The 13992-nt window shown below is 47.5% G+C and overlaps 1 protein-coding gene across 1 annotated transcript in view; it reads left to right on the forward strand.

Annotated features, from left to right (window-relative positions):
- Positions 1-13992, forward strand: part of LOC138510558 (serine/threonine-protein kinase MRCK beta-like) — a 2015755-nt gene that overhangs the window by 408793 nt on the left and 1592970 nt on the right. Inside the window, exon 6 of the mRNA XM_069626316.1 lies at positions 4777-4929. Within this exon, the coding sequence (XP_069482417.1) occupies positions 4777-4929 (153 nt within the window). The remainder of the gene's footprint in view (positions 1-4776; positions 4930-13992) is intronic.

A 13992-nucleotide genomic window follows, 5' to 3' on the forward strand; every position in this document is an offset into this window, starting at 1 on the left:
CTGGGCGTACCTCCTTGTTTATGTGTAGGGTGATCTATCATTTTTGTAACTTGCCCAGACCTTTAAATAGCATCGGTAATAGTTGTTCGATTTTTGCTGACGGGTCGATGTATTTATAGCCATGCGGTGGCAAAGTACATGTATCAGTCCCATGTTTAATGCAGCTTTGAAACTTAGTATGCACCCACTGTCTGGGGCAGCTTCCATTGCATGCATAGGTCATTTTTTTATTGGGTTTTGTATTTGCAGTGTGCCATGAAGTACCCCTTGCATGGCAACGGGGTGTTAGACCCAAATGGGTAGATGTTTATCTTTGCTGCCCTTAATTTTGGGACAGGCAGCAGTTTTCCGTAGACCTCTTCACTAATGACATTTGCCATTGCTCCTGGGTCTATTAAGAATTCAGCAGGCAATGCCAATTACTTGGAGCAGCAATATGGGGCTCTGGTCCTTTGAGGTGGGATTCCTTAGAGCGTAGAGATAACTTCTCCTTTTTGGTTCTTCGTATGAATGTTCTTTTTTCTTGGTTCTTGGATCCACTATCTCTTTGGGATTGCTCTACTAGGCAATAGAAGTATCGCTTAGGTCTTCTCTTGGTTTGTGACATGGATTATCGGCTTGCACGGCATTCAAGTGGCACTCTTTCTGGAGCTCTTCTTTCTGCTTTCGGTATCTTCCTGGGGGCGTTTCATGATATTGAGTTATCCCGGCTGAAAGTCCCTAGGGTTTTTCTCTTGTGCGGGTCATCGTACTGCCACTTCCTTCGCTTTGTGCTTGATTGCGGTTCATGCGACAGACAGCCTTGAAGTGGTTGTCTCCTCCACATGCCGAACATTGTTATCCTAGAGTCGGGATGTGCCATCATGAGGAAACTCGTATCCGCATCGACAGCAGAAGGGTTCTCCTTTGCCGTTGTGTGGTGACGTGGTTTCTATCTTGTTGATGAACTCCGACTGCCCAGTGGATACTTTCACGTTGCCCATGACCTCTATCTGCAAAGCTAACGCCACATCTGAACGTGCTAGGCGCAGAATTTCATCCAGTGAGCGTGGTTTTTGGAGCAGCCTTTTTTCAGAAGTAAGCACATTCGCATCCCGTGATTATTTGAGAACATAGTGCCTCTTCATTCGAGTAATTGTTGAAGTCATAATGTTTGAGGCGTATATGGAGGTGCATTATGAAGGTGTCCATAGAGTCTCCTTTAGTTTATTTCATTGTGTGAAATGTGTGGCGCTCATAATCCACATTGGTATGTGGCATGAAATATTCTGTCAGGATGTTTTTAACTCTGCATAGGTGTCACTCGATCCTGTGGGAACTCATCCTCAATGTCACGTACGTTTGGACCAATGGCCAGTATCAGGAGGCTGTGCTTTTTTTCCTCCTACAAGGGACCTATGGCCTTGATGTAGACATCAAAGTCCCTTGCCCATCTTTTCTGCTGGTTTCAGATTAGTCAAAATGGCTGGGTAGTTGCATGGTGAGACTATCCTGCAGTCTTGACAGTAGACCCCCAAATGGCGTGACAGATACTGTCAGATTTCCTTGAGCAGACATGCTGGGAACTTCGTTGTGGCTGGAGGACTGATACCTCATGCTGTCCTTCTGTATCTTGGTTGGATGTGGATGCCTTGTTCCCCTAGTTTGCATATAATTGAGACACACTTTGCAAGCACCAGCTGGGCCCTTGGAGGCAGTTTTAGCTTATGGGCCTTTGTGTTACTCACTGGTATCTCTAGAGTCAGGGAGACATCTAAAGTGTTCCTGTCCAAGTATTTTATTGTTTGTAGGCAGCATGTGAGAAAACGATTATTTTTTTCTACTCTCAGAGGCCAAAGGCTCCTGCTTTTTGATTGTGGGCCCTCCACTCACCGCTGTGGAAAACCGTTTCCTTGATCCCATTGTGATGTGTCGAGCATTGTCACAACTCGTTCTCTCACACCCTCCTTCCCGGAGCATTGCCACAAGGCTGGCGCAGCTCCTCCAGATCAAAATGGTGACTTCTTGCTTTCATTGCCGCGCAGACCGCTCCTTTGTACTTCCCAAGAACTCCCTCGGTTGTCGCACCAGCGTTCTCTACGCCGGCAGCCCTTCCGTGGTGAACCCCACCATGTGTAGTAGGGCACGAGCGGGTCGACAGCCTCGTCGCCCGGTTGATGTCCCCTCCCCCAAATGTCACTGTTCACAAATTAGGCACAGACGCACAGTGGGGCTAACACATCTTTATTCATCATATGCCGTCCCTAACCTGCCGTTCCTCCCTTCACTCCTCCTCCTCTGCCCTACCCCAACCCCTTTCCCTCAGTGCCCTCCCTGGTCACATGGTCACCCTAATAACTTCTTTTCCGACATCACATCTGGCTTTGTAACCCAAACTAAAAAGCCTATCAAGATCACGCACTGTGGACCCCTCTGCACATGTTCCAAACAGGCACAAGGAAATATCTTTGTCTTGTGCGTGTTTCAAGCCACATGCAATTTTTAATACAGGATGTGTTTCAAAATGTGCAGAAGCGCCCTCTGATTTGCACACATATGCAAAGGTGATTCAGGAGTTGTTCTGAATGTGCACATCTTTCATTCATATATTCAAATGCCTTTTCAGAATAGGGCACATCTTGTGCTGCCGCAGATAATGGCATGTGTTAGTGCATCTCATCATTTGCGCCACAAATGTTCCCCACTGAGTCTAACCCTAACCTAGGAAGCGGTTTTGAACAGATGTCCAGGGAAGAAACCAAGTGTTGGGTACTCTTGGGGAGTTTTACAAGTTAGGCTCTCCCATGGAAAGCAATGCTATAATGGGTTAGTCAGTGTTTAAGATTGTGACAAATTTATTTTGTAATATAGAAAAGGTAGGTTTCCTGTAAAGGAAAGGGGAGCTACAAACCATGAATGTTTAGGGTGACCCCAGACAGAATTCCTATACCCCAGGTTCCACCACCAAAGGTAAGACAAGGGGGATCTAGCCCATTTCCTTGCAGGCCAGTTTGAGGATTATTTGTTCTTTCATTGTTTTTACCACATTTCAGCGTGAATGTAGATGGGGGTTTGGGTTTAGGTATTTAGAAAGGTGGGGGGATATGGGGGTTTGCGGGGGTCTCCTCCCTCATTTTTTGCAGTGAAATGTGGTAAAAATATAATAATTAGAACAAATGGGCCTTGTGCAAATTGCTAAATTGCTGCAGGTAAGCATTGTAGATCCAGACAAGGGTAGCTGCAGGCAGGGACTTTACATCCAGTAGAAAAGTATGGGGCACAGGAGCACACAAAAGAAGATATACAAACCAGCCCCTCATATCTAGATCAGGTTGCATAACAATCCTAGATAAATATAGGCCATTGGAGACAACTGCTTTCACTGTTGGTTGCAGAGCTGGGAGTCCAGGAGTCCTGAGTCCAGAGGTTACGAGTGTAGGGGTTTCTTCTTTTGCTGTCATAACTTGCTCAAGACCTCAGACTGTGTCAGATCCACCAAGAGGAGTCGTCCCCACTCTGGGTAATGAGGGACAGCTACAGAAGCACATCTCTTCTGAGCTCCAGGAAGACAATCTCAGTGATACTAGACTCAGAACTAGTTATGCCTACCTACACAAAGGAGGGCGGCACTGTAGAAGCCCTCTCCTGTCAAAGAAAGAGCAGAGCTGTAACATGCGGTAGATTGCTGGGGTAACGTTTGTCCCGGCAGCAATCTTCCAGCATCCTTCCCCAGCCTCTCATGCTTCAGATTCTTCGCTGCGCTGTTTTACAAAAAGACTGGCACAATATCTTCCTTATATACAGAATCTTGAGGTCGGGACCACAGCTCAGCTAGCAGGGACCTTGAACATTCAAACTCTGGGTGGCTGTCCAATTATGGACAGCCTGCTCAGGTACAGTCATAACCTACCACAGGTTTGGGATGTGTATTGGGTCTTAAACAATTAGCTAGGTCACTGAAGCAGTAAAATATACCTAAAAAGTAGAACAAATTAGATTAATCTCAAACCAATTTGTCTGTCCTTAACATGGATACATTACCCATAAAGTAAAAAGAAAGGGAACACAAGCTTCCCCTGAAGCACTATCCATAAAGGGTATCAGGTAATATTATCCCCACCAATAATATCAACATATTTATGGTAGTGGGGTAAGGCCATAGGCGATATTATTAGTGGGTATAATTAATGGGGTAAATGGGACCGGGGGTTGCGGGGGCGTCCCCCGCTCACTCTAAAAAAATATAAGGGTTGCGCGGGGGTCCCCTGCCGGTTCCATGGGTCAATATTGCAGAAAAATATGGCAATATTCTTGTATGCCGATATATTTGCGGGGAACCCCATGAACGAGGTAGTAGTGCTACACTACTGAGTCCACCTGCAGGGGTGGTATTAAGGATTAACCAGTGCACACAAAAAAGGCTTTAAGAAAGGGAGTGGGATAAGAAACAGACTGTCATTCACAAATACCAGACGAGGATGACACAGGCAGTCAATAGATATACTGGTGACGGCGCCAAACAAAACAAATGTCTGTACTAATTACCGTAAGGGCAGGATTTCTTCAACTAAAGAGTCCTTTTTATCAAATCTGTTCAAGCGTTTGGATTGCTGCCACATCCATTTGCATGCGTTTAACACATTGTTGTAGTAAACGGCCTGAAGAGGAATTAGAAGAGACCTGGTCCTGGGGCGGCCATCAGCAAAGGCTCACTCTACGGGTGTGACACCATCACCCTGACTATATACAGACGTCATGAGTGTGAAGTGATATTTGCTTTTTTTTTCTTCCTTGCAGGGAACTGCAGAGATATGCAGTCGATCTACGAAATGAACAAAACACGGGGGGAAACTACTACGTACCACCTGAAAAAAGAAGTACAGACAGCACAAGCTGAACTGGAACTAGCAAAAGTCATAGCAACTCTTAAGACTCAGGCTGACTATGAGGGTAAGCATAGAGTTGAATATTTTAAAGCCATTTGCTCTCAGGCATAATGTTGTGTGCTTCCTTAGCCTATGTGTTTACGTCTGCCATTTAACAAAGTAGCCAAATACCTTAATTATAATGCTCTGTGAATTGTAAAATTCCACCAAAATGCCTCTGTTGTTTCATATACTCATCTTCCGTCTTTCAACAATCCCCATAAATCCCCCAACCCTTTCCTTGTTAGGTGCTTTTCTTTAATCAGTGTATTTTCATCCTTCACCACATTAAGACAAGTCCAACATCATCAACCTTGCAGAAGAAATGGCAGTGATCAGGGACTAAGTTCAAAGTGTTAAGTTTGAGTGCAGGCTCGGACTAGCCTATAGGGCAACAGGGCAATGCGCAAACCACAAATGCAAAATGCTAGTGTGGGGCAGTTTTTGGGGTCAAAGTGGGCCCGTTATTTTGGCCATTGTGGGCCAGTTTGATGAGTTACTTCACTATGTGGCTAGTAGCTTTGGCCATTGATGCAGAATACATATTCTTTAAATTGAAGAATTGGAATCATATTTGAGTTAAAAACATACTCCCCCTGGGTACTATTCAAGCAGTCTGTCATAAAAGGAATGAATTACCATTTGCAATTGTGGGCCACTTTTTCATTGGTGCCCGAGACAATTGTATGCCCTAGTCCGCCCTTAATTGAGTGTCCATTGTGCTCTTTGGTACATCTGCAGCACGACAACCTTTCCATGACACCACAAAGCTACATGTGATGCAAATACAGAGGCCAGTGAAAGGGCCAAGGAGCAATACTCCAACCTTCAGGAACACACATTGGCAAAAGCAACCGTTTTGGCTTCTGTATAGGCATTTTCCAGACACTGCCATAGTGGCAGCACCTGGCCATAAGGTGGCAACGGCTAGCAAAAGGTGTTAAGAACTTGCACTAAACTGCAGTGCTATATGTAAATAGAGGAACTTGGCTGTAGAAATAGTATTAAAAAGATCCACTTATAGGACTCAAATGATTGGACAAAAAAACTACAATAATAGACAGTTGACTGTCCGGAACTCTACTTTAGGCAAGCTCGTTCCTATTGTAGTAGGTACAATGCAAGCAGGTTACATACACTCTGGACGTCTGGTTGTGGATGTTGTATGTAAATTCATTACATTTCATGGCGAACACTCTCCATACTTTTGCCACTATAACCACAGGTAAGGAGCTTCATTGGAGCCCACCAAGATGAAACCACCAATTTGACCCCCTTTGTTACTTTTTGGTAAAGGCTTTTAAGACAGGCACCCAGGGTGGATTACCCCTGCTATAATACTCCCCAAAGATCCCAGGGTTGTAAGGTACCTAGTATCAAACTGTTGTTTTCTTTAAAACTTTCCAAAAGGACTTAAAGTTGTTGCCTGAGTATCATTTCCTGGAGCACAGTGGTGATTTTGGGCCATATTACCAAGATGTGAAGAAGCTGGGTACCATTTGTAACCAAATTCCTAATGTTGAACGCATATCCTGCCTAATGTGCTCTACAGGACCGCACAAATTGTTTGCCAATCAGTCATGTATTTCCGTGTGCTATATTTCCCAAATTGCTGGAAGTAGCTTACATAACATGAAATCAGGCCTTTTGAGTCTTCATGTCCAGGGAGATGCATTTCCTTGTTGCACCATCCCCGTTGCTAGGGTGCAATATGCAATGTAGGAGCTGCAGATGATTAAGTCTTAGGTATTTTTCAGCCTATTGTCCCGCTAAGAACTGTCATAAGACCTTCTGGTCCTTGAATGTTCTTAAATATGAAGCCTGCGTGCATGAGCCCTCCATTTTGAAAACACAAAGGGTTTCTTAAACCCAATTTTGTTTTACTTCAAATGTTTTAGCATTTACCACAACAGCTACACAAGAGCATGCACCAGGAAATTGTGGTGAAATAATTGCCAGTCCCCCAAACTATCAGTCAGCCCCATTCTCCTTGCAGTATTATCGCAGGACCCTAAATGTGTTCTTGTGACAATATGCATAGGGACTTGGACCTCTGCGTTTTTTTATAGCTACAGTGCCCCCCATAGGGATCGGATGCTGCTGAAGTGTGTACCAGTTCCCACCATTGCTTGCTCAAGGATTGCTTGCTCAGCCATTGCTTGCTCAACCTTTGCTTGTTCAAGGATTGTTTAGACCACTGCTAAATCACCCATACTCAGTGTACAGTGGACATACAACTCCATCCTCTGCTCAAGACATCGGAATGCCTTTTTGGCGGTTTGTATTCCAAATTTAATTCATACAGTTCTATTGCAAATGAAGCGCTATGATAAGTGAATGAGAATGAGAAGTACTTAGAAGCGATCGAGCAGCCTTGGAATAGCATTTATTTAAAGCCGTGATATTCTATCTTGACAAGAGGTGGTGTATATTTGTCATTTGTAAAAGGCTTCATTGATGTGTGACGGAGTGCTGTGCAAGACCCTTGGAGCAGAGGGTGGGTGTGAGCATGGAGGCATGGTGCTGCCTGCTACGTTACACAGGGATTTAGGGTGGTGTGTGGAGGATTCCCTGGCGTACCCAACCATTACCAATAGGTTGGCACCTGTCGACTAAAAACTGCCAGACACCCACAATTAGGCTGGAGGATAAGGTACCCAAGAATGTCTGAGTTGCCGGATTCATCAATGCTGAGATGCGGCATACAAAACACAGACACTCTTGTGGCGTGACTTTTCCGAACTACAATCAGCAGTTCCCAACACACCACATTTCCCATAGAGCAGGTCTCAGCTACGCTGCTGGCAGCCACCACGGGAAAGGGTACACTGGAGGAAGCCGGACAAGGCACAGTCTTCATGAGCGGTTTGTTCTAGGGAATGCAGACTGCAAAATAAGAATCTGAGATGGCGGCCCCGAGACTAATGTCACTCGGCCCACCACTACACACAAGCAGTGGCCATTCATCAAACACAGACAATTCCTCACAGATTAAGCTTTGTGACCAATTCCTGTGGGACAACAATCATAATGCACAACCGTTTTTCATACAGGAAGCGACATCCCACAAGACCAGACGTGGCTGTTATAAAAAAAGACACCTTCTAAAGGCAGAGTGTGAGTGTTTGGAGGAAGAGTTGAAAGGGAGTTGGAGAGTGGTGGAGGTGAGAGCAGAAACTGTTGGAGTAAGGAAACTGGGGAGAGGTGACCAGAAGAAGGAGTGAGGTGGAGGTAAAGGAGACTAAGACGTTGGAGATGAGGAACAACTCAAGTAGTGGGGAGGATGTGAAGGGGAGTATGGATGAGGAGAGATGGGACAAAGGGCAATCTTTAGGGATTTGGGGGGCTGGGACACACATCTTTGGTGCCCTCCTCCTATCAATATATCTTTTAGCACCTCTGCAACCATAAAATGAGGGACCCAATCATCTCTGTTCACATGCCGCCATCACCTCCTGTCAGGTTTGTAGCCCATAGATTGATACGATGCCCTGGCAGTAATTTAAATAAGCATGTGTGGTCCCATAGCCCCATCATCCATGCTGGAAAGAAAATAATACAAAAATGTCATTCAAGTGCAACATTGGCTGTTTGATGTGGATACTTGCGCTCTAGGCAGGGTAGCCTCAGAGTGGACCTCTTCCTTCAGCAGTTCCACAGGGAAATTCCATTTCCATAATGTATTCTGTTTAAAAGGGAAGTGAAGTGTATCCATGTTCGGAGCATGGTTTGACAATGATATGTTCCCCAATTCAATTCCGACACCCTTTCCCAACAACTTGACCGAAAGCCAAACAAAATCAATCTGACAATGTGTCCCATGTTCATGGGAATAAAAGGTATATCCCTTACCTTTTTCCCTAATCACCCTCAAAGTGTCCTTAAGTCCCAGATCCTCCATCCATCATTTAAGAGTTTGGGATAGTGCAGCAGTCGCACTGGAGGATTGCTGACTCCCATCATCTATTGGAGACCATACCAAACTGAAATCCCCTGACCAAAACTATATCCCCTTGTGCAAAATCTTCAAGCTGTGACAGAGCTTCCCCAGAAAGCCATCCTGTCCCTTATTCAGGGCATATACATTTTCAGCAGTTATATATGGAATCCATCTGGATCAGCACAACTAGAATGAGTCCCCCTCTATCTCCTTTCACTATGATACATTTCAAACAGAGAGTATTCCTATACGCCACTAGTGCTCTACAGGCTTTATCCAAAGACGTTGCCTGAAACCGTTGCGAATATCCCCTGATCCTCACTGTATGTCTATCTGAGCTACGATATGAGTATCCTGCAAAGCCACTTTATCGGCCTTAACCCTTTGGAGGAAGTGATCCACTTTCTTTATTTCCACAGGGGAGTTCAAGCCCTAGTGTTTTGTGTTAGAACCTTGAATTATAGTTTTTATAGATAAGTAGCTCCAGAAACACCACCTTGGACTTCCCAGACCCCATATCAGCGTTTTGTAATTTGATAAAATAAGACCTTAAGTCCCCTTTCCAACATCCCCTTCCCAAACATAAAAGTCCTGCTGGATCCCCCTCCCCAATTCCCAGAACACCCCCTAACAAACCCTCCCACATAATATCTCCCCTTCACATCCCCACAAACTCAAAACGTAAACTTTCAGGTCTCTGCCAAGCGTAGATATATCACCGTCCAAGAGCACCTCCACTCTTGGCGAGTAATTTCGACTGACAAAGATCCTCCTCACCGGTCCATGGAAGGGCCGCTTTAATTGAAGAGGCGACATATCTGGCCTGTCTAGACAACCCTGTATCTTTTTTGTCCATTGCCATGATTTCCTTTGCATGGATAGATGCCTCTGCTGAATTGCCACAATTGGTTCAGTGTCCTCCTCCAAGTGCATGAAGTTAAAAACTTCTCTGGTAATGGTAATCCGGCGCTGAGAACCCTCCAATGTAAAAAGTAAACCAAATGGAAAAGTCCACTTGACCTTAATGTGCTTCTGAATAAGTATCTTCACAACTGGGCCCATTTCTCATTGTTTCTGTAGAGTGGATTGGCCTAAATCTGAATCTCCACTCCATTTATCCTGGAGAGGCGTGGTTGCCTTGCCGCGCGCAGGACATTGGGCCTCATTACGAGTTTGGAGGTAGTCATGCCGTTTTTAACGGCATGGCTACCTCCAAACTCAGATTCGGGTCCCGCAAAGGGGACTTACCGGGCCATTCCAACCTTGGAGGGCCCGGTAATTCCATTTCGCGGGACCCGGACCCGGTACATCCCCATTCCCATTTGAGCCCCCATAGGGCTCAATGGGATTGCGGAGGATTCTAACAACGGGCCCGTTAATGACAGGCCCGTTGTTAGGATCCTGGTCTGCTAGCAGGTCCCGCTCTGCACGTCTGGTCTGACCAGGCGTGCAGAGCGGGACCCGCTGCAGACCTCGTAATGTGGCGGCCCTGAATGAATGGTGCCGGTCCCTTACTGGCATCGTTCATTCCATGGCCGCCCTCGTTGTAATGAGGCCCATTGTCCTTTTGAGCATATGATGATATAGCCACTAACACATTGCTGGGTCTCATCCCCGGATCCCACTTTTTGGGGCCTATGCGATGGATGCAGTCAGTTTCTATAGCCTCTGAGGATACATCCCCCATAAGATTGCTGAATATGTGTTGGACCGTTTCCTTCAGGTTTTTATCTGTGATGTCCTGCGAATGTTTGACATGCATGATCTATTTTCAAGATCTTCATACTGGATTTCCAGATTATGCATTATCCTAAAGGCCTGTTCGAGGAGTTCCTAATATTTATGTGCATTCTCTACCATATCCCACAGTGCATGTTCAGCTGAATCAGCCCATTCCTCCAGTTTTGCTAGCTCCCATTTTATCTCAGCCATAGATTGCTTCAAGTCTGTCATAAGGGAGGTAAATTGTGCCTGAAACGAGGCAGTCATTTCTTCCTGGAAATAATAAATTGGAGTCCAATACATTGGAAAGGATATTTTCTGGTTATGGCAGAATTCCTGATTGTTACATCTTGTTGGATCATGGCAGCCATTTTCTCCTCTTGAGGATCCGCTTCAGGGTCTCCCCCTAGATTCCAGCAGTGTTGTAGATTCCCATCTATAGAGGATTTCGAGTGGGCAGGAGTCTCTTTCCCCTTCTCCCTAGGTGCTCAAACCCCAGTGTTCAATCAGAAAAAACTGCAGGGAGCCAGCACCTCCTGAACATGCTCTCAGCCGCAAACCTGAACGAGATCCAACAATGCAGTATTGGAGCCCCTACCACCTTCAGAAGACAAAAGTACCCCCCAAGCCAAAAAAAGGGGACTCCTTCCAATTCCAGGAGGCACTTCTACTAGATACAGGAGCACCCACCTCTCCCATTCTTTCACCCAGCTCGATGTTTCTTCTGGACAATGGGCATGTCACCACCCGCAGCATATGGAAATCTGCAGCTCCATTAGTCCATTAATCCTTGTACCTGATCAGTGCCTTCAGGAGGATTGACTCGGTAAGTCTGATAAGGCAATTGCCAGCCATTCGATGCCTTAACATTATCCTCTGCTCGCCCCCGATCTAGATAGCACCAGGACCCGATGCTACAAAGCGTATCTTGACATGCCCAAGGCAGGGCCTTCCAACTCGCTGCTTTGGATCACTGCTGCATCCACTTTCGTCTCCAACCACAGGTCCGGTTCACACTGCTAGGCATTCGGTAGCAAAGCTTTTTTGTCACAGATGGGGTGGCATTGTTAAAGCAGCGGCCCTCATGGCGGATCTCCAAAGCTGAAGTCCGATTGCGCCCTTGCGCTATCTTGCAATGTTTGCTGGAGATTTTAAAACCTTGATGTACTAACTCAGCCTTACAACATCCATTTTAACAGAACTATTTCGTCAACCACCTTTTCCGACTGCCAATGTCTAAATCAGCACTTGAATTATCCACGAGACTTTAAAAAAACAATTGCCACACCCATTTAAAAAGAAAATGGTGCTGAAGCCTAGACGTCATGAGAACTAATATCCTATTTATAACCTGCCTTTTTTGCCTAGATTCTTGAATCAATCAACAACTGCCAGCATAATTCCTTGGTTAACAAGCATTGGCACAGCCAATAGTTTTGGTGTTTACTACTGTTTTTTGCATTTTCCATGTATAGGCAGCAGGATGCAAGGAGGAGGGTGCAAAGTTTCAAAGGAGTATGTGATAAGGGGCGCCGGTGTGCAAGAGAATGAGAAGGAAGGAGGATAGAGCAAGGGAGGAAACAATTGAGAGAGGATGCCATCGATGAGGAGCAAGAGGAAATCTGAGTGTGAAAGGTTAAGAGTGAGAGCATAAGAAATGAAACAAGAGTGTGAGAGGAAGGATGAGGGGGGTAGAGAGTGGGGGGGGTGTTTGGGGTAGAGTGAGTTGGGGTAGGGTTGGTGGGGTAGAGATAGTAGGGCTAGGGTGGGTGGGGGTAGAGAGAATGGCGGTAGGGTGGGTGGATGGGGTGGAGGGTGTGATGGTAGAGTGGGTGGCTGGTTTATAAAGAGTGGAGGTAGGGTGTGTTATGCGGTGGAGGTAGGGTCGGTGGGGGTAGAGACAGAGTGGAGGTAGGGTGGGTGGGTAGGGGTAGAGACAGAGTGGAGGTAGGGTGGGTGGGTGGGGGTAGAGACAGAGTGGAGGTAGGGTGGGTGGGTGGGGGTAGAGACAGAGTGGAGGTAGGGTGGGTGAGTGGGGGGAGAGACAGAGTGGAGGTAGGGTGGGTGGGTGGGGGTCGAGACAGAGTGTAGGTAGGGTGGGTGGGTGGGGGTAGAGAGAGTGGAGGTAGGGTGGGTGGGTGGCGGTAGAGAGAGTGGAGGTAGGGTGGGTGGGTGGGGGTACAGAGAGTGGAGGTAGAATGGGTGGGTATTGGTACAGAGAGTGGAGGTAGGGTGGGTGGGTGGGGGTAGAGAGAGTGGAGGTAGGGTGGGTGGGTGGGGGTAGAGAGAGTGGAGGTAGGGTGGGTGGGTGGGGGTAGAGAGAGTGGAGGTAGGGTGGGTGGGTGGGGGTAGAGAGAGTGGAGGTAGGGTGGGTGGGTGGGGGTAGAGGGAGTGGGGGTAGGGTGGGTGGGTGGGGGTAGAGAGAGTGGAGGTAGGGTGGGTGGGTGGGGGTAGAGAGAGTGGAGGTAGGGTGGGTGGGTGGGGGTAGAGAGAGTGGAGGTAGGGTGGGTGGGTGGGGGTAGAGAGAGTGGAGGTAGGGTGGGTGGGTGTGGGTAGAGAGAGTGGAAGTAGGGTTGGTGGGTGGGGGTAGAGAGAGTGGAGGTAGGGTGGGTTAGTGGGGGTAGAGAGAGTGGAGGTATGGTGGGTGGGTGGGGATAGAGGGGGTTAGTGGGGGTAGAGAGAGTGGAGGCCCGGTGGGTGGGTGGGTGGGGGTAGAGGGATGGAAGTAGGATGGGTGGGGGTAGAGAGAGTGGTGGTAGGGTGGGTGTGTTTCTGTAAGAGAGAGTGGGGATTAGGGGTATAGAGAGTGGGGGTAGGGTGGTTGGGAGAGGGTAGAGAGCATGGGATGGGGTGAGGTAAGGTGGATGGGGGTAGACAGAAAGTGGTGATATAGTGGGTGGGGTTTGGCAGAGAGAGCGGGCGGTAGGGTGGGTGAGAGTGGGCGCAGGGTGGGTGGGGATAGAGTGAGTGGGGGCAGAGAGAGTGGGGGCAGAGAGAGTGAGGGTAGGGCGGGTGGCCGTAGAGATAGGGGGGAATGGTGGGTTGGGTAGAGAGAGCGGGGTATGGTGGGTGGGTAGAGAGGGTTGGGATTTGGAGTGTGAGGGTAGAGCGGGTGGGTGGGGGGGGTATAGAGAGTAGGGGTAGGATGGCTGGTGTAGAGAGAGTGGTAGTATGGTTGGTGGGGTAGAGAGAGTAGGGGTAGGGTGGGTTGGGTACAGAGAGTGGGTAGGGCGGGTGTGGTAGAGAGAGTGGGAGTAGGGTGGATGGGTGGGGTAGAGAGAGAAGTTCTAGGGTGGGTGGGGTAGAGAGTGAGGTAGGGTGGGTGGAGTAGAGAGGGGGTAAGGTGGGTGCGTTGGGGTAGTAAGACTGATGGTAGGGGGTGGGGGTAGAGAGAGTGGGTGAGGGTGGTTGGCTGGGGGTAGAGAG

This window comes from Ambystoma mexicanum, chromosome 6p (genome assembly GCF_040938575.1).
Source record: "Ambystoma mexicanum isolate Mex_15411 chromosome 6p, UKY_AmexF1_1, whole genome shotgun sequence".
NCBI classification, from domain to species: domain Eukaryota; kingdom Metazoa; phylum Chordata; class Amphibia; order Caudata; family Ambystomatidae; genus Ambystoma; species Ambystoma mexicanum.